Source organism: Aspergillus alliaceus (assembly GCF_009176365.1).
Source record: "Aspergillus alliaceus strain CBS 536.65 unplaced genomic scaffold BDW43scaffold_110, whole genome shotgun sequence".
Lineage (NCBI taxonomy): Eukaryota > Fungi > Ascomycota > Eurotiomycetes > Eurotiales > Aspergillaceae > Aspergillus > Aspergillus alliaceus.
This window is the reverse complement of record NW_022474793.1, coordinates 1-24434: the sequence shown is the minus strand read 5'-3', so window position 1 is coordinate 24434 and position 24434 is coordinate 1. Positions and strand designations below refer to the sequence as shown.

Here is a 24434-nt window from a genome sequence, read left to right as displayed (position 1 = left end):
ATCAGTGGCCTTCTCACCCGATGGCCGGCTGCTGGCGTCCGGTTCTGACGACGAGACGGTGCGGCTCTGGGACCCGGCAACGGGCGCCCTACAACAGACCCTGGAGGGCCATTCGGGCAGCTCGATTCGATTAGTGGCCTTCTCACCCGACAGTCGGCTGCTGGCGTCCAGCTCTGACGACCAGATAGTGCTGCTCTGGGACCCGGCAACGGGCGCATTGGAAGACGTTTTAGTTACTGATGAGATTGTCACGGAACTCGAATTTTCCCAATATGGCTCATACCTCTGTACTAACCTAGGATCGTTCAAGATTCAATCCAGGTGTAGCAAACCTATCCTCAATTCACCCGATACGCATCCAGCGATATATCTACAGTGTGACTGGATAGGGTTGAACGGGAAACAAGTACTGTGGCTCCCCCCTGAGGCCAGGCCTTCGTGTTCCGCGTCTAAATCGAATACACTTGCCTTGGGACATGCCTCAGGCCGGGTTTCCTTTATAAGATATCGGAAATAATAGAGTTCAATCAATTTTCTTTTTTACTGTAGCTGTACCTTATATGTTTTCTAATCTCTCTACAATAGGAGGGTCTGGGAAAAAGCATAATTTATTCGGACATGCTTCTTTCTTAGAACATGCTACTTGACTCCCCTAGATTCCAATACCGTGGCAAATCCATAGTCCAGTCGCCACCGTTCTGCCTGCTAAGCCAAGACGCATCCCAACACATCTCAAAACCCAGTAACCATCTATTTGGTCATCACTGGCCATATCATACTCCGACAATCGGACAATTTTCAGCAGAGAATTATAACTTCTAGACTTTGTTGATGAGCCACTGCCAAGCTTTTGCGAGGATTGCATAGGCCTTGGACTAGATTGATCCCTCAGCATTAAGGATCTGCACATTGTCACACTGCTTTGGATCAATGTATGCTCTGGCGCGAGGTTCAGCGGGACTACCACATCTGGATTAGGAAATGCCGGGAAACATATCCGATAAGCCATTCGCCTAGTCGTATCGTATTTTTGGCACCTGGCGACTGACTGTAGGGGTTGAAAAGGCCCACAACTCTATTAAATTACATACCAGGTCGCGCCACAGTTAGGGTCATTGGTAATTTACTCCCATATACGTATCCTATTATACTAAGACAACTCGCACCCGCCAAGGGTAATATACCTTTGTAAATAATGTAAACCCACAAAGTGGGGTCTTTAACAATCAGAGAAACATTGCTGTGTAACTTACAGGCTGCTATGTAAGGTAATTAAACAAACTTTAGTTTCTACTTGCCTGTTATTTATGTTATTTATACGGTCACCACTCCGGCAGCTCTACCTGGAAGGCTGATCGAGCACATCCCCATGAAGCAAGAGAGCCTTACGGGTGGATCTTCGGATCAGCCAGTAATTATTACCAAGCCCATCATTTTTACACATCCTAGAAAAGTACTAAAATGCATGATGTCACATGAATATGAGATGAAAAAAATTCATTTACATTAATCCATTGTGAAGATGGATACTATAGCTAGTACATCACGTGAGATCACAGATCAGCCTGAAGCATTACACTTGGGGGAATCATAGCCCAGACTGACTACACCATACTGTCGTCGTTCAGCTCGAGGTTATCTTTTTTAGGTGGAACCAAACCACCTCAAAGCAACTGTCCATTTTTCACTATTGCAGCCACTCTGTTGGAAAAACAGTGGGAAGTCACTTGCCAAACCCTAATGACCAGTTGTTTATTCTGTAATTCCAGTGCCTTGAATTCTATACTGTAAATAGGATGTCAGGTCTATAACTACTATTGACATCATGTATTGCTTAATTAAATGTATTTTTAATTGACTTGAATGTCCTCAGCTTTGCTCTATTTTCGTAGTATACTGGTTCAAAGAAAATCTAACAGATCCTATGTCATATTTGGAACTTAGTTCATCTACTCCTATAGTTGTAGGTATCTTTAGAAATCCCTTTGTTCTGCAGGGAATTATAACTCAGAGCTCTGGCGTGACCATGCTTTAGTGCGCCGTTTACCCTCAGGGCTTGAAGTATCTTCCCCTTCACGCTGCTGTCTTTTCCCGGTCTTAACATCAAATGAACAAACATAGTCCCTGAAGCCAAAATTTGGTGGATTTTTGTGCTCGAAATCGGTGTACACAAGGATCAGGGGTACCTGATGGATGTGTTGTATAACGTCATCTGAGTGAATCAACCCACTGTTAATATCAGCGAAGTAATGGTCATTCGAAATTGGATCCATGAAGTCTCGGAGGTGTTCATCTAAGTTTGGGTGGTTGAGTTGGAATTTGCAATACTGTCGTGTTTTAAAGAAGTAAAACACTGCTAAAGACGAGTCATGACAGCGGTTCCAAGTGGTTAAGATCTCATCTGCGCCACGGTGGTGAGTCATGAAAGTCCGCTGCCCCAATGGAGCAATGCAGGCGTCATCCTCGAAGCCGGCCGCTAGTGGAGGTCTTAGAACCAGTGCCAGCGAGGTTTCCTCCTGATGTACCGGAGAAGGTAATTCCGCTTCCAATTGATTTGGCGGCAGTGCACCTGGGTTAGGTGGCGTTCCTGGAGGGTGGGGTTCAAGTGAAACTGGTGATAGAGACTCAGGTGTGAGGCTGCGACAGGATTCTTGTTGAACCAGTGATACTGGTTCATGCGAAAGACCAGGATTGTCCCTGGTTGGGCTTGCATGCGGCTCTGTTGCTGTATCCAACCATGGTGCCTTTATTCCTGCCGGAAACAGATGTCGGCCAAAGAAGGAAAATATTATGTCACGCAGAATAGCAAATGACGATGGGTGTTCCCCTGAAATTTGGGTCGGGCTATAAACATGGGGAACAAACAAGAATTGCCGGTTTTTCTGGTATGTTGTCCATGACGGGAGCCCACAACGTTTTTGGACTACCGGTAATTGCCCATTCCCTTCAAAGCTGAGAGATGGCATGGCAGGTGACTTGGACGTTTTGTCCATTGGCAGTTTCAGTATATCGACAATCTTCTCAGGTGCCTTGTCAAGCCAATGTCGGGGGTAATCATAGCGTTCCGCAGGCCGTCGACCAGTAAGGAAGGCCCGAGCGCTAGATTTCGCGGACCTCTTTTTACAGAGCGAGCGAATCTGGGGAGAGTCAAACCCCAATGTTTGTGCTAGTATAGCAAGTTCATGGCTTGACTCTTGCCGTGTTTCCCGGTATATATGATTCTCATCGCAGAACTCTTTCTGACGGCCAGGGAGGGTTGCACTGGTAAGATTTTCAATGTAGCGCATTGCAAAGAGCCATAATTGTACATATGCCACAGCGCATATGCTCCCATCGCACGCGAGTGAGGAGGAATCAAGGTCAGCGGTGAAGGTTTCAGCCACGGTCTCTGACACTTGAATAGTCCAGGCAGCCTCATGGGTCTCAAGCCTGCGCATCAGAGCGTCTCTCAAGTCAAGAAATGCCGGGGGGACAAGCTGTCGCAATGCTTTGGCACAGGGCTGTATAAATAGTGTGTCCTGTACCAGCGAGTGCAGGCTCAATATCCTGCCCTTTGTTTCCAGAAGACGTTGTAGGACGCTTTTTCGAATATTTTCATCGCCAAGGGAAGGAAAGAGTGTACCATTGTCCATTAAGGATTCTATAAGCTGCTTGTCAGCAGTGGATTCTGGCATTAAGTTTTCTACGAGGCGGACCGAGTTGACGTCAACATGGATGGATTCTTCTTCAAATGCGGTCGACCAAATACCATAGATTGAATTGAGGTAGTTGCAAATCTCCTGAATGTGGTAAGTTGCTATTACTTCTACCAGTTGATGCGCCCTTACCATTGGACAAGCACATTCGACCAGCCGCCTGGGGAATGCGAAAGAGATATCGGCCCAGAGACCTGGGAATGGCGTTAAACGGTCGAGAGCCCGCATGATTCGGGGATACCTGTCATCCAGCCTCTCCAGATCTTCTCGCCCTCGACTGGGTGCCTTGGATTTCCAGTATTCAATATCTTCTTCTCCATAATGTGACTTACTATGCCGCAAGTTGCGTATAATATCGCCTGCATCCATACTGTCATCCTTGAATGCACGAAGGCGACGTATCAAATATTCGGGAAGATCTGTGCTGTTTAGAATCAAGTTCAACTTCTCAAACATGGTGCCCTGTTAGAAACGTACCATCACTGTAAAGATATACCGGCCACCAGCGATCCCCGGGATATAAAAGGTCGTTTGCGGCCTGTACACGGTGCTTCCCATATAAACAATCCAACTGACAGCCATCCGGTAATGATAAGAGAGGGGGGTCAGAAATTAACATGAGGTCTTCCGGAGATAGACCTGATTGAACAACAGCTTGCTGTAACAGCTCATCACTTATTATGCCGGAAAGGTAGTGCCTTGGTTCTAGCCGTGCCAGTTGGTTTTGTTTGAATTTCTCCTCTAACTTGCGGACATTTCTTATATCGAACACTTTCGCTCCAAAAAGAGGATTAGGGAAACACAGGTACCGAAATCTGACTTTAACGCAGCCACGAAAGAATGTAGTGAGTTCTCTCATAAACCGATCTTGATTAGGGGCCTTTAGAGGATCCTCCATATCTTAACTGAGAGGAAACTAACGAACACTAATATTTGAATTTTTGTATAATAGTATAATAATCTATGTTGAGTACTTGGTTTTCCCTCAGAACTTCAATCAAAGAGGACTAGTAGGCAGAAGGTGGTGTCTCCAGCGGGCAGGGGCGGAATAAATAACTTACTCGGGCGATTTTTGCCTAAAATTTAAGGTGACAATCTACGGCCTACCGACTCGCTGCTGAGAGTCTCGTTCAGGGTATGAGACCGGGACCTCCGAAACTATAATTTCATCGCCTTTTAGTAATTGTGTAGTTTCAAGTAGATTAATGCTTAAACATCCGCCTGCTGTCGAGGCCTACCTACTGTCATGATTCGCCCGCTGTCGTGACTCGCCTACTGTCGAGGCTTGACTGTTGCCCAGGCTTGACTGCTGTCGAGGCCTGCCCGCTGTCGAGGCCTACCTGCTGTCGAGGCTTACCTGCTGTCCAGGCTTGACTGCTGTCCAGGCTTACCCGCTGTCGAGGCTTGACTTCTGTCGAGGCCTACCTGCTGTCGAGGCTTACCTGCTGTCGAGGCTTACCTGCTGTCCAGGCTTACCCGCTGTCGAGGCTTGACTTCTGTCGAGGCTTACCTGCTGTCCAGGCTTGACTGCTGTCCAGGCTTGACTTCTGTCGAGGCTTGACTTCTGTCGAGGCCTACCTGCTGTCGAGGCTTACCTGCTGTCCAGGCTTGACTGCTGTCCAGGCTTGACTGCTGTCCAGGCCTACCTGCTGTCCAGGCTTACCTGCTGTCCAGGCTTACCTGCTGTCGAGGCTTACCTGCTGTCCAGGCTTGACTTCTGTCGAGGCCTACCTGCTGCCCTGACCCTCCAGCTGTCAAGACTTGCTTACTGTTGCGACTTGCCTACCAACGTGGCTCGCCCCAAGTTCGGGTCGCTCCGCGATTACTTTTAGTTTGAACATGAACAACTAACAGTGACTAAGACAAGGTGGCGCAATGTAATGTAGATGATAAATTGGCTCAGGATAGTAACTAATAAATAGCTGTCCATATCAAATTCTACTCAAGGATCCAATTATTTTGAGGGAAATTTTGCCGCGCAGGCCATTGCCCGATATATGTATATTCTTAGGCGACCAGGCCCAGGCGACTTTAGTAGAAAATCATGCTTTGTACGAAAATTGCTGGTTAGGGCATGTAGTTGACGTTTTTCTGTGTGTTACTTACATTAATCATGGTGTTGATAGAGGAAGTAGCAGTGGCCCGGATGAAATGTTTACAGTGATCACTCATGTCTGTCTGGTGATGCCTTAATTCTAGGCTCTTCGGGTTACGACGATAGGTGCCCGGTTCTTTGAGACGCACTAACAGGGTGCCGACTGCCCTTACATCATCCGCGTAAGTACATTTTTGCCGTTTCAGGATAGGTTCCCCAATGTTTGCTATTGAAAGTCAATACAGATATATACCTAATTCAATGAGGGAGGGTATGTGTACCTAATTTCACATTACAGCTGTAGTAAGAAAGGAGAACATTCCTTGGACAAAGTTGCCCATAGGGGATGTGCAGCTCTCTATGGATATACCGAAGGCCTTGAAGTACCTGAGTTTGGGCGTTAATAAAATTTGACCACTGGTAACCATGTTTATTTTACCTCATTCGCGATTATCGCTAGTTCAATTTCTGTGATCTCCTGGAGACAGGTTGCCTGAATGTGATGCAAGGAAGTCTCTAGCGACTCATATACCAAATGTATAGATTGACTGCTTGGGAAAAGGTCCAAGAGGCGAACAATGTTTGAGGGTTTGTCTTTCGCTACCTTGCGTAATAGGCTACACTGTTGTTTTCCTGCATGGAGCTTGAAAGTTTTTATCACCACAATATTGTGGTCAACCGTATTGTCATGTGCAACAATACCTATTCCGGCTTGGTCAGACTCCCAAAAGCTTTGATACTTATGCCAAATCTCCTCTCCAGATATATGTTTTCGCAGCAAGTTAGAAGGCTCTGGTACAGGTGAGACGCTCTGGCTCTCATGGGAAATCTGGTGGAGTATATTCTCGCCTCGGGATGGGGCTGCGGGAGCTAGCAGATCTGCGGATGTTTCTTTGTCCACCGTAATACCTTGCTGGATGCTATCCGCAGAAAACACATCTTTAGGAAACTGGCTAGGAAGTGTTGTGTCACGCCACCCTCGCTTAGGCATAGTGTTCGCTAAACAAGAAAAAGAAAACTCAAGGAAGAATCATGCTTGTCTTTCCTTACCTATCAATTTTCGGTCGCACAGTGAATGGAAGTAAACCAAGAGCAAGTTCAAAAGAAATATAATCACTACCTCACTAACAAATTGTGTGCCATAAGATATTAACTAAGCTTACCATGCATTTCCTGCCTTTGTGATAAAATACCCTGGCATATATTTATTAGCAAAATACAAGACTCAGATAAGAAGGGCTTGTGATGCTAATAGATCATACATGCGTGGAATTTCATAGGGCTTGGTAGCTCCACCACATCCACCCACAGAACAACTATATAAGGAGTAGTAACATTGACCCCGTAAAATACATGGTTTGGGATGGAGTGGAGTTTTCGGAGTTTTCTGTACAATTGCAGGGGTATGCATAATTTTCCCGATAATGCTGTAATCTACAATAAAAATTAGAGGTTACATTACTACTGTGGGGATGTATCATTGCGTTGCCCCACAATCCCGTATATTACAAAGGTTGATTCCGCCCCACTAGTGGAGACTAAGAAAATCACCACATCTGCTAGTGGTATTGTTATCAATGCAGGTAATTGACGCATTGTTGCGCATGTTTTGCCACCAAATCTATCAATGATCCACAGCATAACGGTGTTCATAAAATGAATCTTCAAGAGTCTTGAAAAGCTTCATTACAGCGCTTCCTAAAATATATTTCCATTATATACATTTTGATATTATTCTGAACCCTAGATATAAGTTTAAACTAGCCCTCTTCAGTTAGTGATCTTAAGGAGCAGACCAACCATATCGCATAACATTGTGGAGACTAACTATAGTTATGTTAGATATATCTTGACACTCGGGTTTGAGCATATTGCTTAAGTACTATGGAAATATATTTCAGGAAGCACTGTAGCTTCAAATCCATCTAAGTCAACCATATATTCTAAAAGTTAATTTCGTGTAGAAAGAGACGGGACATGCTCTGGGAGTTCCTGGTTTTATGCCTCTCGTAGTAAAGCACAAGTAAACAGACAATATAGGGCTAAGCCTGCTTATATCCTTTAAGGATCCCAAGGGCAGTCCAGTATGGCATACTTCTCTTCTGGATGTTATAGAGATGATGTATAATCAACTCTTATATAGAATTTTACACCTGCTTTGCTTTGTCCGGTATAACGTACGCGGACCAGTGATATACACCCAGTGAAATTAAATGATTACAGGGGAAGGTTTAATTACCGGGATATAGTCCGGCAAGCAATATTCAAAACTCAAAACATCACTAGCTGTAATATTGGAGCCAGGCCTCGTCATCAGTGGCCTACAGTACAACTGTCGAGGAGCTCATGGAAAGACACAAGTTTAAGTGGGCCTCAAACCTTGAGTCTCAGAGCAGTGGAGGAGTTCAGCGAAATCTGATTTGACCACTATGATCTGTCTCAAGAAACTCTTTCACTTTTCCTCATGACTTATAATAGGCACAAGGCAGTTCATGCCTTGCATTTAATTCCAAGTTGTACTCATTCATCTTTAGCGAAACAACTATCCCGGGGTGGGACTGCTCATTCTCATTATAACATGCGTTCCACAATCTTGCCACCCTTAGGATCACCATTCCAAACGCCTTTGCCTCAGGAAGGGCACGAAATTCGCGCTGAGACGCCTACAATGTGTGAAGAAGCAACAGATATTGTTAAGTATGGTAATCCATTAACAATGGACCGCCTTTTCATTGGCCTAGAGCCTGCATGGAGCGGTATCAATGCCATTGAATTCACGGAACACATGCCTATTTCGTTCGTCAGTAAGCTTGTCACCACGAGGGGTAACATACCTAAAATGGATTGCTTCAAGAGAACTTCACATAGACACCTGGTCAACCTTAAAGAGGTATTTGTGGCTGAAGAATCTCTGATGCTCTTCTATGACAAGTGGGAAGGCATTTCACTCAAAGAAATTCAAGACCTTCGACCGGCTTTCCAGCTTGGAGAAGTTGAAGTGGCTACAATTTGCTTTCAGGTTTGTCGCTTGAGCCACCTGTAGCTTAAAAAGCTGACTGACTGGGGGAATAGATGCTTCAAGCGCTGCAATATATCCATGGTACTCTAGGCATAAACCATGGAGCTCTTTGTGGAGAAGATATCTACATCCAAGAAAGCGGTGACATCAAAATAGGTGAGTACCATCTCCTTCTCAAAGGCTAAAGTATCCTGGTCTGACAAATGGCAGCAAAAATTGGTGAAAGCATGGCTAGGGAGTTCCACCCACAAGAAAAGTCGAAGGATATCCGTTCGATCTTAAAGATTGCGCGACAGCTCCTTGGTCTCCGAGGCACCTCTGGAGGCAGAGGGACACTGGGCTTGCTAGTCCATGACTTTACAGCTGCACCACCCAATACAACCGTTGATCAACTTCTGCAGGTAGGTTCTCGTTTACCTATATAATATCCTCCAGAGTGGTTTCAAAGGTTGGCTGCTAAGCGGTGATCAAGCATCCCCTTATGAGATTCAATGCGGGACCATGGTGTCTCAGACCAATCAATCTCCTATGTACATTGGCTAGGACACGGTGCATTTCAACGTAGGGTTGAAGAGCACAGCGACTGGATAAGCGCCGAGATACTGTATTCGTGAACACGGCTAGTATGTTTGGGAATAACTTTGCCATCTCTTAGTGAATATCTACGGAGGATGGAAAATATAATAGTCTTCTAAATCCAGAGATGTTACCAATACACAGTAATGCATAGCAAAACAAGAGTAAAATAAGTCCATATATTGACTCCAGTATGATCACCTCGAGAACTTCCACATAGTGCAGAAAGTAATGTTGAAATTCCATTAAACCTACACAACAGACCAACATCTACTGTACATGTTGATACACAATATAGTCGGACGTTTTTGGCTAAGCTAGATAGACGGCAAATAGAACAGAAGACATGAACTTAAAGAACCTGCATGTTGTAGTGTTGACCTCCTAGATTACCAACATTGTTAACTGCCTAATAATCCCTCTTAATATTACCCTGTTTCAGCTCCTGATGGAAAGATTAGATGGTGAGACAGTAGTAAATGGAATTAATAACATATAAATTAGGCAACCAACAATCAAGACTAGGAGGAGATATGGGTGCTTACTTAAATCTATTGTTCATTATATCAATAACAATAACCCTTATGCCTTGGCTATACCTTCTCCTATCCCAGTTTATTCTTAAAATTCATCTGTTTTGTATGTTCCAAGTTTGCCTTCTTCTTGGATAATATGGAACTTGCACCAAATGCCGCCCCTGTTAGCCAGGCATGTGATGGTGAACATGCGGTGCCGCAAAGCACGAGCGGTACAGGACTGGGGGTCAATCGCAAAGCTACAAACTTGATAGTGGATACCCAATATGAAAGCATGCTTCGTGAGCTTGCTGATATTCACTGGAGCTTCAACTTTCTTTCTAGTTTCGCTGGTTGGATATTGCTGGCTGGCTATCTCGTTATTCCCGGGACATTCACGACGCTTCAAAGATCCGATACCATGAAAAATGGACTGGCCGGGAATAATGCAGAGAGGGCTATCGTCGATACTATCCAAAATCCACCGTTGGTGGGCATAGCATGCTCTTTGCTTGCTATCGGCGCAGGCCTTATGGCCTTTCTCTTTCTTCGCTGGAGACATAATTACTTGTGGCTTATTAACCGGCTATTTATGTAAGCTTTGGGAGGCATGAGAGTGTTGTTGCTAACTGATTGAACAGACCGACCTCGCTGAATGCAGCTGCTGGACTTCTCACGACAATGGTTAATATTTATACTGCGAAAGATGGAAAATGGTCCATCATGTCTCTGTTAACAGTGATTGTAACCGCCCTTTCTTCAACTGCTTCGCTGGCCTTGGCTCTTTTTTATAAATTCTGGAAAATGGCGACAATTAAAAGAGAGCATGACATGGAACAGGAAGCTGGCTGGCGCTTAGTCTATCCTTAATGAGTTCCAATACGAGCGAATAGATCTAAAGATGGGCACCTGCTATATCCAACAGGGTGATGTATCAAATTTGCCCTGTGGGTGGGAACTATTTTGCCCAACTTCCAATAACATTTAGCTTGATGGAAGACATTGCTTAACTTGAAATAGTTAGCGCTACTGAGGCCGCAGGGTGTGAGAATACTAGAGACCTTCTATCCCAGTATAAATTGCAATCACTCTGTTGTAGATTCTATTTTCAAAGTACATATGAATAATGTAGACAAACAAGGGTGGCAATCAATGAGCAGTGTCCTAGGTCATGTTGTGCCTTTATTACCAGTAGATGCTTTTTCGCCTCTCCGATCTGACGAGCGCTCGCAAATCTGGGGTATGATATCCTCCATTGTCTCCTGGATTGGGAGAGGAAAGCACGAAGTCTATTTATGTAAGTTTTAGATGATGGACGAGGAACTTGATTGGGCATACCAGGTTAGCCAATGTATGAAGCCATTGGCTCCGTGAGGATGAATTAAGAATATGCATCTGCCCAGTTTTCCGGACTTGAACAGCCAGGAAGACTTCGGATTCGCATTCACGCCAGAACTCTGCTGCCTTTTTGAAAAGGCCCCTCTTACGTCTATGTCGTTGTTGCGCCTTTGCTTGAGCAGTCTCTGAATGACGCTTCTTGACCCACGAAGATTTCTTGGACATCACGTAATTTTTTGGCGAGATGAATTTATTTGAAAATCTTATAATTCAAGATGTTGAGGCCGTCTTAATTTATAAAAGCCATCTGCTTCGCATGCTGACATTACCACTGGTGGTATTTTTGTTGGTCTCTTCCTGACCTGGACTGCTCTATCCTTGCCAAATTCCTGGTGGTTTTGTTCTGTTACAATGAATGCCCCATGAATTTAAAATAAAATACCGGAGGTAGCAATCAAAATATGACTAGTGTCATATTTTATACATTAAGAAGTGGGAGGGGGTAACAGAACTCAAGCTGTAATTTATGTTTTAAATTCTACTGAACATTGTTTGTTTGTATTTTTGGTGTTTTATTCTGATCTGAAAGCAGGAACCGATCCAATGATGGGCCGGCCAGCCAGCAGGTGGGTTGATGCTGATCATTTGACTTCTGCCCCAGGACCATGATTTTGCAATATTCAGCTCCTAGGACTGCTCATTTTCTTTTTGGACACTTTTAACCATTATGGCCACTTTCACCACCCTCTCTTTCAGACGCTGATTTCGGCTCCCCCATCCCCTATAAAATCTAGCCTGTTTTCTTGCTTTCCACGATGCTATTATCCCAACCTGTCCTCTCAGCGTCCGCCCGCTGCCTCTCTTTCCCTCGTTGCCCACTGTATGGTGTCATTTGCATTAATAGCCCGAGTCACCTTCTTTTCCTGTCCTCCTCTATTCCTTATTTATAATTTTCGGTCATTTTTGGGACCTGATCCCCTAAACATGGTCTTTCTCACGGTCGGTGTCCCGGTAAGTGTCACCATGCCCCTATGCTTCATCCGCTCATTTTTCGTCTTGGAGACCGATCGGAAGCACATGACTGGTTTGGATACCATTGCATATTTTGACGTGAGTATATCCTCTTCAATTTTATGATTGATTCTCACTCTAGCCCAGTTGCTCCATAACATTGGTGAGAAACTAGAGCGGATTGGACGATTGAATAATATACAGAGAATCGATCTGCTGGAGCAGGCTGAGGCTGGGGGATCTATTGGATGGCACATGCTCTGGACTGAAGAAAAGATTATCTCTTCAACATGCTCAGCCAGTTGTGAGGACATGTACTGGGTCATGGTCAGCATAGTGGTGCGTTCGCTTTCCTTAGGTATCGATGGTAACTCATTATGGTCACAGGAGCCCGACCAAGGTGTAAATGCAGACATTCTGACCAAGCATGAACTTCGCCAGGTTAGGCGGTCAAATCTGAGGTGTACTGGTATGATCCTAACACTGTACTAGTTGGTTAAAGACCTCAGAATCGATATGAAGGAGTTGGGAAAGCTGGAGAGATTCCAGGTGGCCGACCTTTTTAGAAGGCTCAAAGCTCTTGACTATGTGAGAAGCTTTATGATACAAGAAGAGGTCGTCAAGGATAGCTCTTTGGGTAAAGGCTGTTCTTGCCCTACTCTTCATATCCTTCTCATTCAGACTGTCTAACTATGCTGTCTTGTTGTAGGAACTGATAGTACAAACCTCACACAACCCACCCCACCTTCTTCCTCAGACCCCTCCCTGCAGACTAGCGATGCCATACCACTGTCCAGTCTCCCGAACTATCCCCCAGTTATCAGTGACGACTTCAAAAGTTTATTGAATTATAATGACAGCTTACAACGGAACGTGTCTTCTCCCCTGTTGCTGAATACAATCCGTATTGGTGCCTGTTGCCCCGCCCCTGCCGCCGTACCCACGGGATCTATGGGTACAACCCCTGGGCTCTCGCCCTCTACGTCTAATGTTCATTCGCCCCAAGTCAATGAGCCATCCACACCATCGGGTACTGTGAACTCTCCCCAACAAGCAGGTATCGAGCTTGATCCATACAAAAGGTATAATTATAGTTTGGGTAATTACCAAGCAGGTGAAGTACATTCCCCAGGGTCGATGAGTAGTTGGCCAAGGCAACGACGGACAACACTGGATGCGATAAACTTAAATACGACAATATTTCAGTTGTTACGGTCGTGTAAATTTGCGAAAAAGGGCACGCCACTTGTGCCACTTAGCGAGACGGAGATCCAAGAAATCCTTGAGGTGGAGCCGCTATTTTTCACACAGGATCCTGTTGCTGTGCTAGAACCTATCTTGGAAAAGTGGGAAATTAATCTGTCGCATAATCTGCACGGACTTGGACTTCCCCTTGTATGGAAAGGTATACAGGGAGCGGTGAACTACCTCCGAGTGCTTGATAGCCAAGAAAAGACGAAGACTCTTCAACCTATCACTGAACGCTTTGCACTAATCTTCTTTAGCCTCAACTACTATGAGCTCTGTAAACACCCGGACAAATATTGCCCCGGCTTCAAGCCGAACGTGAGCTCTGTTCTTAATTGTATACTCGCTGCCTACCCAGACGATCCCCGTCTACCAAACAGCTTGCAAAGCCGCCGCAATAAGATTTCCGGTTTTTATGCCAGACGTGGAAATTGGTGGTGGATGGTTGGAGCGACACTGGGAGTTGGCCTCTGGCTTGTTCCAGACGATCTGATACGTACCATGTTCGTGGTTTAAAATACCCACAGTGGCTCAGCTAACGTACATTCTTAGGTCTAGTAAGGGATTTAAAATTGACCAAATCCATGCTCTCGCTACATTATCTTTGAATACGCGGCCAGGAAGCGTTCGCATGCTCCATTCGCTGGAGCCTGTGGTAAAATACATCTTGCTTGGAGAGATCAAGAGCAATCTTTGGCAGGCAATTTTGGATGGTAGCCTTCTCGAAAGAGATGAATTAATATGTGCCTACGACGAAGATCAGAAGGCCCTGGCGTCCCAGCGAATTGAATTTCCCTGGAGGGTTGAGGATACCATATCCTCTGCGGGCAAGAAAATGACAGAGTTTCTGGCTTTCCTACACACGCACTAATTTCTGAATGGAAAGGATTTTGCAACACCATTTTCATCCAGTTGTGCATTTCTTAGCATGGTGGCTTTTCTTTCAAATTTTTTGGTGCTATTTTGAAACCGGTTATATTGATTGGGTGATAACACTGGCTTTCTGAGACAAATTGCGTCGCCCCTTTTAGGGATGAATGTTCCTATGAACACTTGGGCTTCATCTTTGTTGCTCATCAGCTCTATGGTGCCAACCTTCGTGCTGTTGTTTTGATGCTACTACAATGACCCTGGTTTCAGTGAATTAGGGTAAGAAATATTTCGCAATTCCTATAGAACTTACTGAACAGTTAAAGCAACTCCTTCAGGAGATTAATGCTGCACAATCTATTATTGTTATGGTTGGTCCTGTCAAGATGAATGGATGTGTCTTTTCTTTAGGCCTGAAGGGATTGGGGATTGCACCTTTCTTATAAGGTTCATCCCGGTTTAGGCAGTCTGATTTGCTCAATAACCTACCTTATGAGGGGAGCAATCTTCCGACCTCAATATATGATACATTCACAAGGAACACTGTCTTCAGGTGAACTGATTTACATGTATCACACTAAGGCTATTAATAAACACAACAAGGTGTATGCATTACTTCACATGAGCTCTGATAACCTTAACAAATCTGGCCTATCACACAACTACAAGCTCCCATAGCACACACTGTTACAGCGGATCATTGCATATATTCTCCCAGAAATCCATTCAGTGGAGACTTGGCAACATACGGAGTTATCTATAATGAAAGGCAAGGGATATATATTGGATTAAATAAATTTAGCCAAAGGCGGTAGTTCTCAATATAATATATAATATATGCAGATCAACTTCAATTCTACACTGATGCCACTAAGTTATAAGAGCGCATGGGGTACTCAATAGACATTCCAAGCTTCAGCAAAGTCCATTCAGGATGATGACACTCTCTGTCTTTTGCAGGGGGTTCAAAGCCAAGGTCATATAATAATCCTCTCAGATCTTTTCACTTCCAACTAGCGCATTGAGGTTTGTGACTAATGCTCACATTTGCTACTAGAGGTTGAGTTGTGACCAACTGTGTTTTCTAGTGACACTCATCCCAGACTCTCCTTTTAAATAGAGACTAGAAATAGAAGAAAGCATATTGGAAACTGCTAAGTGAAACACAAAAGAAGGGTCAATAAGAGGTAAAATTATAATATTCTCCTGGCAACCTAGAAGACTGCCTCTCGGATCAACAGCTTGACCACCGCCTCATGACCAAACACCGCTGCCCATGAGAGCGGGGTCCGGCCATACTCATCATCCATCGCCCCAACGTCGGCGTTCTTCTCCAGAAGCAGCTTCACCACCGCCTCATGACCATTCCCCGCTGCCAATGAGAGCGGGGTCCGGCCATACATATCCTTCGCCTCAGTGTCTGCATTCTTCTCCAGCAGCAGCTTTACCATCGCCTCATGACCATTCCCCGCTGCCGATGAGAGCGGGGTCCGGCCATACATATCCTTCGCCTCAGTGTCGGCATTCTTCTCCAGCAGCAGCTTTACCACCGCCTCATAGCCATTCTCCGCTGCCCATAAGAGCGGGGTGCGGCCAGACCTATCCTTCGCCTCAGTGTCGGCATTCTTCTCCAGCAGCAGCTTCACCACCGCCTCATGGCCATTCTCCGCTGCCCATGAGAACGGTGTCCGGCCATGCATATCCTTCGCCTCAGTGTCAGCATTCTTCTCCAGCAGCAGCTTCACCACCGCCTCATAGCCATTCTCCGCTGCCCATGAGAGCGGGGTCCGGCTATACATATCCTTCGCCTTAGTGTCGGCGTTCTTCTCCAGCAGCAGCTTCACCACCGCCTCATGACCATTCCCCGCTGCCCATGAAAGCGGGGTCTGGCCAGACCTGCCCTTCGCCTCAATGCCTGCATTCTTCTCCAGTAGCAGCTTCACCACTGTCTCACGACCAAACACCGCTGCCCATGAGAGCGGGGTCTGGCCAGACCTACCCTTCGCCTCAATGCCAGCATTCTTCTCCAGCAGCAGCTTCACCACCGCCTCATGACCAAACACCGCTGCCCATGAGAGCGGGGTCCGGCCAGACCTATCCTTCGCCTCAGTGTCGGCATTCTTCTCCAGCAGTAGCTTCACCACCGCCTCATAGCCATTCTCCGCTGCCCATGAGAGCGGGGTCCGGCCAGACCTACCCTTCGCCTCAATGTCGGCATTCTTCTCCAGCAGCAGCTTCACCATCGCCTCATGACCATTCCCCGCTGCCGATGAGAGCGGGGTGCGGCCAGACCTATTCTTCGCCTCAATGTCGGCATTCTTCTCCAGCAGCAGCTTCACCACCGCCTCATGGCCATTCTCCGCTGCCCATAAGAGCGGGGTGCGGCCCAAACTATCCCTCGCCTCAGTGTCGGCATTCCTTTGGAGAAGGGCTGACATAGATCTCCAAAGCCCGAAATACGCAGTGAGGTGCAAACCTGTTATCTTATTTTCACCATTATAATATCCATTATATAGCATAGCCTGCCCACAAGCAGATGCTTTGGCCGCACTCTGAAGAAGATCCAAAATCAACCTTTCCCCTTCAACGGAAGACTTGCCGGCGTGGTGTCCCCAGTATTGTGCGGCATAGGAATAAAAAACATTTGATTCTAATCTCTCTGCCAAAGCGTCTTTCGTTGGGCTGTATCCAGTTTCAAAGTCTTCAAATAACAAGTAGGTGACACATATTTCCGTGATATAAGTGTGAACATCGGGAAACCAGGTCTGCCAGGTACGCTCAAAGTATTCCTGTGTTGTATAGTGAACTAAGCGGATGATGCCACTCTCGCTGTCAATGATGACCAAGCCAGCGCAAACAGAGACTATAAGTCCGATATCTGCAATATTCTCCCTATCGAGTTCAGGCTCACCCACTTCAACAGCTATGGCGTGTTGAAGTTCTAAGGATGTCAGGTGCCTCTTGGAACACACAATCCATGATAAGACCTGCTTGGCAAGCTCTCGGTGTTCTGGCACCTGACCTTTAATTCGTACCATAGCTTGCTTATAAGCGTGATCCAATGCTTTGGACTTCTTATTATTATTTGGGACCTCGGTTTTTATCTCTAACTCTCTAAGTGCAAGCTTTATCGCCTTAGTTGTTGTCTTATAGACTAGAGAATCAATATAGAGCTGCGCGAGAAGAAACCTAGTTAATATTAGACAGCTTAATCAATATCCTTAGGATGGTACATACATTCCATCAACTGCCTTAGCGATCGCGTTCTTGATCTCCGCCTGGAGAGAATGGTGCTCTAGTACTGAGGATGGGAAATTCCGCAGTTTCTCATCAAGATACTTCCGCACGTCTGTATCTCTGGCACGAATCTCAAGCTTGATACTTTTGTTAAACTTCTCCTCAATCTCCTGGATAAATCGCGATGTTGCGAAAATGTTCGCCCTAGCCTTCACCTGAAGACTGAAGATCTCCCGCAGGAACATTTCTCGGCCTTCGTGAGAAACCTGGCATTCGTCCATTGCATCGATGATTATGAAAGTCCTTGAATAAAGAGCTGTGACGCGGTACAGTATACTTAGAAGTTCATCTAGTGAAGGACGAGTTTTTTTAGGTTTATGATGGCCATAAAGGTCCTTCACAATTTCAGGTATAGAAGACTGGCCCTGCACTAATTGCTTCAATAGGCTCTCAATGAGATTAGCGGCCCTTTGTTCGTGCTGTTGCCGGAAGTTGCAATATAGGTATGCGATGCCGACGGCAGGGTCATTTCCGAAACTAGTGTGGAGATGATGCACAACAATAGATGTTATGATTGTTTTACCGGCTCCTGGCATGCCTGGACAGAATAGAGTCTGTTTGCTTTGTGTAACCCACTTCCGGAATTCATTTGACTTCAGCAACCATTCGCCAGTTCCTTCGTGTCGTCGGGCGAAAAAGTCATTTTGCTGAGGAGCATAATTTGCCGGGGTAAGCCAATCAATAACCGCTTGATACTCCTGGTCTTGTTGATGGGAACGAAGTTCATTGACGGTATTTGATACTCCTTTGAGTTGATTCTCAATTCCTAGCAGTACTACAACTTGTTAGAAATGCACAGCCCTGAACATAATATTTGTATTATTCCTGTCAGCTAATTACTGCCAGTAATAATTCTGCTCGCAGCAGTCAGCATTAAAATCAAAACCTACCGGCGCCACTCATATACTGATATTGAAAGACCAAGCAAATGTTTAGAAGGTTGATGGAACCTTACTTTTAATTGTAGGCATCTGCTCCACTTCCTGCGCCGGCACCAGTAAGAGGAGTTCCTTGGCAAATGCCGCTGCCACAGCCGCTGCATGCTCCTGCCAATCTTTGTTCTTATGGGAGTCCGCGTAGTCGCAGATACCTCGAATGACAATGCAGGGGAAGTCATTCATCAGTCCTGCTGCCTCCATTTCAAAGCAAAGTACCTTGCCACCCAACTTTGCATTGATCTCATCACGGAATGCTGCATCTTTAACAACTTGATTGCCTGAGGCTATTAGGCCGTAATGCACACGCATATCCCGCGGCTTTCTGCGGATGATTTTTGTCTGATCACAGTTGATGCAAGGATATATCTCATCATCCTCCTCCTCTCCACCCTCCTCCACAGCATTGTCGGAAGTGCCGACGTCGTAAATATCAGGTTCTTGGATATGATAGCAATCTGGCCGAAAAAGAACATCTTTCATTGACGCAGACTTTGTATACTTTGGTGCCAACCTAGGCCAGTTCTTCTTGAGCTCCTCAAGATACTGAGGTACCTTAGAACCTTTCATTGTATGTTCCTTCTCTAACTTTGTCAAGGCAGTTAGCAGCTCAGTAGGAGGACGGTTTAATGCACCTGTTCGTTTGAAAGCTCCCCCTTGTTGCATTTTCCCAAAGTCCCACTGTACAACTCCGCCAAACCCATCCATTGGTGTGCTGACAACAACATCACCAAGCCTGACAGACTTGGGAGCACCCCCACCGATACCGACCATTAAGCCAAATTTGATCGATGGGAAAGTAGAGGTCATCCGAGTCGCGACCGTTGCTGCATTGTTGTTACCGATCTCGCCTTTCGGTAAACAGGCTACAACCACGTTATGCACGCCAACACGCCCGAGTGTATAGGCATTGTGGTCATTGGGTTGCCTAGGGAGATCCTGATGCGTTTCATCGAGCATCGCCGCAGCTGCGATTAACTCCTTAGGCAGCGCACAGATCCATCCCACAGTGTAGTCATTATGAGACCTGGACTCGGTAGCCATCTCTGGAGATATGGCGAAAGGATGAGATAGCTTGTAACGCAAGGATTTTAAGAGGGCGCAGGCGGACTTGGAAAGCAATCGGCGCCAGGCAGGTGTGTTCAGATGGAAAGGCTTCTCGGCAAAGTTAGATAGTTAATACTTGCTTTCAGTGAATCTAACAGAAAACATTCTTCTAACAAGCAGGAGAGTTGTTGGCAAAAGTAAGAGGCGTACTTAGACCCAGAACCCGTAGAATGAAGTAGGAGGATGATATGAGTTCGAGATGGTGCTGCAGTGTTCAGCCGCAGAGCGGGGCATTGGCACCTTGGAAGACAACAGAAGCTAGGCAAGCCACATCAACAGTTGGTTATCTGCATAAAACACGACAGGGGCGCTTCATGCATTTTAAATCTGGCTATCATGATACCGCACTTGCACCTTCATATCAAAATAATTCAGAAGATATACACAATGATACAAGCCAAACAGAGACCATGCGGAACATTGCTTTTCTATAAGTTAAAGAGCGAGTGTACGCAAAGTAGGACTGTTGGCAGTGCTAAGCCCAAAGTAGTAATCATATCTAGCTAGCTAGGCAGCAATTTAACAGTCCATATTTAGGACACTCGAGCTAATTTAGGCAGGTCAGGATATAGTCATTTGAATCATGTGATATTACGGAGCGCAGTCAAATTTCAAAATATACTTTGATTTCCATTATCTCCAGAGTCCACTTTGCTTATTACTTTCTTGTCTCCTGTTTTCCATTGAAACGTATGAACCCGAGGCAAACAGCCGACACAGAGCCCGAGCGAGGCACGAAGTTCGCCCGTAAGAAATAGGTGTATGTACAATAGAGATGCAATGATTGTTATAGTTGTGGCGGCCTGTATATCGCTTTAAATTTGGGAGAGGTCAGAGTAAATGAAACCATCCATCTATCCTTCCATCCACTGTATTCGATACCAGGAAGTTGGCTAACAATGACATTCTGAGGGAAGGCACATGTCATGCCCGAAGCCGGATTCCATGGATGGCCTGGGTATGATTTTTGAAAGCAGGCACACTAGAAGGGATGAAATCGACGCTTCTCATACCGCATAATCCACAGCATTGTGTGCCAGAATCGAATGCTGCGAGTTCTTCCCTATGCAGATTCTCCACATGATCCCAAAGCTTATTAATTTTGCTCTTCTTCTTTTCACGATTAAGAGGTGGTAGCCTCTGGTCTGCCAGGCAAAACGGACACTGTAATGGGTCATATTTCTCTGGGATAGTGTTGACTGTTGGGGATGCTGGAGATGGTTGCGGTTGGGGCATGGTCGCAACTGCCGCTTGCCTCCCCCTACGGGGTGCTTCCTTCCGACACTGCCACCGGACTAGAAGGCGAATATACCTCAACCGACGAAGAAAAGCGTCTTCCTCTGTCTCCGCGGGCGGGGTGTAGAAAAGTAAGTCAACGAGCTCCGCGCGTTCCGGAATCTGGTAGTGATGGGGAGAGCGGTCCAGGACCTCACTCTCCTGTGGCTGCGGGCCATTCTCATACCGCTGGTTGAAAAGAACGGTGTCTGTATTTCGGAAATGCCGTCGTCGATTCATCTCCTTTGCCTTCTGTCGCAGTTCAGCGAGCTTGCTATTCAGTTCCGCATCCGCTCGCCTCTTTTTCTCCCCGATTTTGGTACCCTTAGCTCCTTTCACGGTTCGGTACTTGCTCTGACGGATAGCCTCAGTGAGAGATCGACAGACTCTCCGCAGGCGCCGAACTTCAGGGTCCCTAGCGATGCGGCGTTTATGTTTGTCTGTCAAACCCAGAGGAGCGGTATTGTCTGCCAGGAGGGTTGCCGATCGGAACTCCCTCTGCACCGCTTCATTTGATGGCCGCTGATGGAACGCAGCGGCAGTGTCAAAGTCTACTACTTCATTCAAGTAATATTTAACAGCATTAGATTCATGATCAGCAACCTGATCCCGAACCGAGGCTGGCGCCTTGTCTGTTCCGAGTATGTTGGTTAGTTGTCGCTCTTGATCTAGCGGGAGAAAGGATCGTACTGTTGATAGCGTTGATGCCGCCACGCCGAAGCACTTTCTGGGTTAGGTTTTGCTCCTCGCCAGACTTCTCTCCTGTCCGTTTGAGATTGCGGCTCCAAGTTTGGGACTTGAGCGGTTGGGAATCTGATGTTCTGTAACCATCTGAGGTGTGTTCTGGCTCACGAAAGATCGGCTTATCTAAGTATTCGCTCTTGACCTTCAATTTCATGCCCCTTCGATGTGGAGGGATCGGGAAAGTGTATATGTCCTCTACATCTCTATGATCTGCGGCAAAAATGCGGTCGTGCCAGGCGAGAGCCAGGAGCTGTGACAGTAAGTCAAAGATCAGGTTTTCTTCATGCTCGATCACAAATCTCTTTCTATATCGGGTAAGTAACATGGTGGCCAATGATATTGAGAACTGTTGCTTACATTCGAGGCTTGCGATCCTCTCCCTTGGTATGGAGTAGAGTCACAGTGGCAGCGAGGATGTTCGGGCACCCGGGCACAGGGTTTCTGACTATGCAGAAATCAACATGTCTCCAGAGAATAGTGCCAGTGTTATTATCACCAGCAAGATAGCCATCATCTGTCACGCTAGAACAGTCTGACATGGAATCAACGTCACTCTCTAAGTCAGAAAGAGAACTGTCAGAAGATACTTTATCGGATATATCGTCGCCTAGCTCGCAAAAGCCATTACTCTGGTTTGTTTCATAGCCAGAATCGCTGAGAGAGCCCCGGTCTTGACTGCCAGATTGTAGCAGCAACGCCTCATCGTCAGTCGCCTTGCCTTCAGTGAAAACAGGCGCGCTGCCGTCCGGTTGAATGTTGATAGGACACCGAGTATCAAATAGCGAAACCGCTCGACAGGCAGTAATGCTGGATAAATTAAGGCCCGCCATATGGTAGAGGCGTTGCTTCTCATCGGCGAATACTGCATCGCAGTGAACAATATGAGTGGTCTGGAAATGGAGAAGGTCGACTGATTGCTCGGTAGGCTTAGGTAGTGGGTGTTTGCGCAGGCCCATCTCCTTACTGACAATATTCATGTACTATATTTAGGTTAGAAAGATTGCTCATTTCAGGCTTAGGAACAAGTGCCGCTTACATTGATACAGTCTTTCTCCATCAATTCGCCCATTGTCTTCAAATTTGTCATGAAGTAAAGCCTCTTGAGAGTCCTCCAATAGGTTGCGAGGGCGCTGTGAGCTTTGATTGAGCCATGAAAGTTTACCTTGATCCAGTCAAACCAGGCCTTGACATCGGCTGAAGTTAGGTTTTGAAGCAAGGCATCCGGGTTGAGGCGAGCCTCCGAGCAGAACCTAGAGATGATCAGCTCAGGACCAGGAACAAGCTGGCAACCCTTACCGAAGCCATTTCCCTCGTACAGAGGCAGACGATATATTTGTTCTCGGGGCACACTGAGGGAGTGTAAATCCATTGGCAAGATGTGCTTTCCGGCGCTCAGCATAGTAGAGATAGGACTTGCGGCCCTGATTCTTTTCCTGTCGCTTGGTGCTACTCCGAGGAAGGCCTGAGAATGTCATTGTGTAAGATGCGAGCAAGTAGAAGTGGATAGAATGTTCAGAGAATACATTGCGGCCATTTATTTAGGTCCTGGAGGGTGAGATATTTATGGTCACTGTGGTCTTAGCATAATGTCTCCTCTGTTCAATGTGTACATACTGTGGCACTAGGCTTCATCTAAGTGGGTCCACCTGCGTGTGTAATACCGTTACAAAATGAATGGCGTATTTTTGGCCGCCCGAAGCCACGTAAAGCGGCAGGCATAGTTTCCCTTTTTGGTATAGTTCCCGGGGCCAAAGTCGCCCAAAACGGCCACAAGGATGGCCGAATATGGCGATTCCGGCCCCTAAAGGTAGATACTATATGTAAATATTATAATAGTAACTCTAGTAGCTATATTAGCTAAAGAAATAGTATTATCTTAATCTATATCCTGTATATACTGAGCATGGGGCTGTAATATATTATATAGATTTATAGAATTAAAAAATAATAATAAATTATACTAGTAGTATCTAGCTACTTTTTATTTTTATTAATCTATATAATATAAATATATATACTGGATATACTGTATATATACTAAAGATATATCTTTATATTTTATATATATTTCTTAATACTTTATATTATTTTAGTTTCTCTATATAGAAGAAATAGTCTTCTCTAAACTAAATATATTCTTTTAAAATATCTTATTTATATATTATTTTAGCCTAATATATTTTTAGTATATACTTATTATAGAACAAAAATAAATAATACTTAAGTACTGTAGCTAAAAATAAGATTTTCTATTCTATAAAATTATTATCTTAAAAATAACTACTTTTATTAATACCAGTATACTTTAGTATATATTACTAATCTTTAATTAGTATTTTAGATATCTTAGAAGTAATCCTAGTAAGAATCTATAATTTCTACTTATTCTTAAGATAGTGCTTAAGCTTAGAATATATAGAGTATAAATAATCTATATACTAAAGTAGTTAATCTTTATTCTCTATATTCTATAGCTTATTTATTAATAAATAAGCAGTATACTTACTACTAAATTTTTTTTAGAAATTTTATTATAAATAAGTTCTGTAAAAGATAATATAATAAAGTAAATATTTATACTATTCTTAGCTTAGATCTAATATATATAAATAATTACTGAGATCTATATATATTATTAGCTTATAATATAATTTAGTATTATTATTAAGATATATTAAATCTATTTCTAGTTTATTTTTTATATATATT

The 24434-nt window shown here is 45.0% G+C and overlaps 8 protein-coding genes across 8 annotated transcripts in view; 4 read left to right on the top strand and 4 right to left on the bottom strand.

The window, feature by feature from the left end:
* BDW43DRAFT_28636 (uncharacterized protein) overlaps nt 1–690 on the top strand; it is a 5434-nt gene extending 4744 nt beyond the window's left edge. Inside the window, exon 5 of the mRNA XM_032043039.1 lies at nt 6–690. Coding sequence (XP_031893798.1) covers nt 6–134 — 129 coding nt within the window. The 3' untranslated portion in view covers nt 135–690. The remainder of the gene's footprint in view (nt 1–5) is intronic.
* Nucleotides 691–2000: 1310 nt separating this feature from the next.
* BDW43DRAFT_317277 (uncharacterized protein) lies at nt 2001–4151 on the bottom strand (the record flags this gene model as incomplete). The annotated part of the gene is made up of 2 exons (XM_032048502.1): nt 2001–3779; nt 3828–4151. The coding sequence occupies 2 exons, from the start codon at nt 4149–4151 to the stop codon at nt 2001–2003; spliced, it is 2103 nt and encodes a 700-aa protein (XP_031893797.1).
* A 4066-nt stretch (nt 4152–8217) lies between these two features.
* BDW43DRAFT_28606 (uncharacterized protein) lies at nt 8218–9430 on the top strand. Its single transcript, XM_032043012.1, has 4 exons — nt 8218–8809; nt 8863–8965; nt 9020–9210; nt 9282–9430. Exons 1-4 carry the CDS (start codon nt 8255–8257, stop codon nt 9372–9374), a joined length of 942 nt encoding a protein of 313 aa, XP_031893796.1. The 5' UTR covers nt 8218–8254; the 3' UTR covers nt 9375–9430.
* A 1639-nt stretch (nt 9431–11069) lies between these two features.
* BDW43DRAFT_317275 (uncharacterized protein) lies at nt 11070–11463 on the bottom strand (the record flags this gene model as incomplete). Its single annotated transcript, XM_032048501.1, has 2 exons — nt 11070–11189; nt 11239–11463. 2 exons carry the CDS (start codon nt 11461–11463, stop codon nt 11070–11072), a joined length of 345 nt encoding a protein of 114 aa, XP_031893795.1.
* A 387-nt stretch (nt 11464–11850) lies between these two features.
* On the top strand, nt 11851–13409 carry BDW43DRAFT_28430 (uncharacterized protein). Its single transcript, XM_032042845.1, has 5 exons — nt 11851–12348; nt 12397–12588; nt 12742–12837; nt 12959–13306; nt 13382–13409. The coding sequence occupies exons 1-4, from the start codon at nt 12121–12123 to the stop codon at nt 13094–13096; spliced, it is 654 nt and encodes a 217-aa protein (XP_031893794.1). The 5' UTR covers nt 11851–12120; the 3' UTR covers nt 13097–13306; nt 13382–13409.
* BDW43DRAFT_28571 (uncharacterized protein) lies at nt 12934–14590 on the top strand. Its single transcript, XM_032042968.1, has 3 exons — nt 12934–13306; nt 13370–14000; nt 14056–14590. Exons 1-3 carry the CDS (start codon nt 13201–13203, stop codon nt 14366–14368), a joined length of 1050 nt encoding a protein of 349 aa, XP_031893793.1. The 5' UTR covers nt 12934–13200; the 3' UTR covers nt 14369–14590.
* Nucleotides 14591–18346: 3756 nt separating this feature from the next.
* BDW43DRAFT_28391 (5'-methylthioadenosine/S-adenosylhomocysteine nucleosidase family protein) lies at nt 18347–19886 on the bottom strand. Its single transcript, XM_032042789.1, has 3 exons — nt 19857–19886; nt 18620–19754; nt 18347–18518 (listed from the first exon to the last, which is right to left on the bottom strand). Exons 2-3 carry the CDS (start codon nt 19641–19643, stop codon nt 18493–18495), a joined length of 1050 nt encoding a protein of 349 aa, XP_031893792.1. The 5' UTR covers nt 19644–19754; nt 19857–19886; the 3' UTR covers nt 18347–18492.
* Nucleotides 19887–20630: 744 nt separating this feature from the next.
* On the bottom strand, nt 20631–23200 carry BDW43DRAFT_304970 (uncharacterized protein; the record flags this gene model as incomplete). The annotated part of the gene is made up of 5 exons (XM_032045708.1): nt 20631–21613; nt 21672–22030; nt 22083–22705; nt 22762–22975; nt 23022–23200. The coding sequence occupies 5 exons, from the start codon at nt 23198–23200 to the stop codon at nt 20631–20633; spliced, it is 2358 nt and encodes a 785-aa protein (XP_031893791.1).
* Nucleotides 23201–24434: the final 1234 nt, after the last annotated feature.

Bases quoted from the DNA above. Each gene is read 5' to 3' on its own strand.
- BDW43DRAFT_28430 (XM_032042845.1), top strand. From the start codon at position 12,121: ATGGTGTCATTTGCATTAATAGCCCGAGTCACCTTCTTTTCCTGTCCT. The intron at 12,589-12,741 runs GTGCGTTCGCTT...ACACTGTACTAG, and splicing joins GGGTCATGGTCAGCATAGTG to TTGGTTAAAGACCTCAGAAT. The intron at 12,838-12,958 runs GTGAGAAGCTTT...GTCTTGTTGTAG, and splicing joins GGCTCAAAGCTCTTGACTAT to GAACTGATAGTACAAACCTC.
- BDW43DRAFT_28606 (XM_032043012.1), top strand. From the start codon at position 8,255: ATGACTTATAATAGGCACAAGGCAGTTCATGCCTTGCATTTAATTCCA. The intron at 8,810-8,862 runs GTTTGTCGCTTG...CTGGGGGAATAG, and splicing joins TGGCTACAATTTGCTTTCAG to ATGCTTCAAGCGCTGCAATA. The intron at 9,211-9,281 runs GTAGGTTCTCGT...GCGGTGATCAAG, and splicing joins CCGTTGATCAACTTCTGCAG to CATCCCCTTATGAGATTCAA.
- BDW43DRAFT_28571 (XM_032042968.1), top strand. From the start codon at position 13,201: ATGGGTACAACCCCTGGGCTCTCGCCCTCTACGTCTAATGTTCATTCG. The intron at 13,307-13,369 runs GTATCGAGCTTG...AAGCAGGTGAAG, and splicing joins GAACTCTCCCCAACAAGCAG to TACATTCCCCAGGGTCGATG. The intron at 14,001-14,055 runs GTTCGTGGTTTA...TCTTAGGTCTAG, and splicing joins GACGATCTGATACGTACCAT to TAAGGGATTTAAAATTGACC.
- BDW43DRAFT_28391 (XM_032042789.1), bottom strand. From the start codon at position 19,643: ATGGCTACCGAGTCCAGGTCTCATAATGACTACACTGTGGGATGGATC. The intron at 18,519-18,619 runs GTAAGGTTCCAT...TGCTGCGAGCAG, and splicing joins GCAGATGCCTACAATTAAAA to AATTATTACTGGCAGTAATT.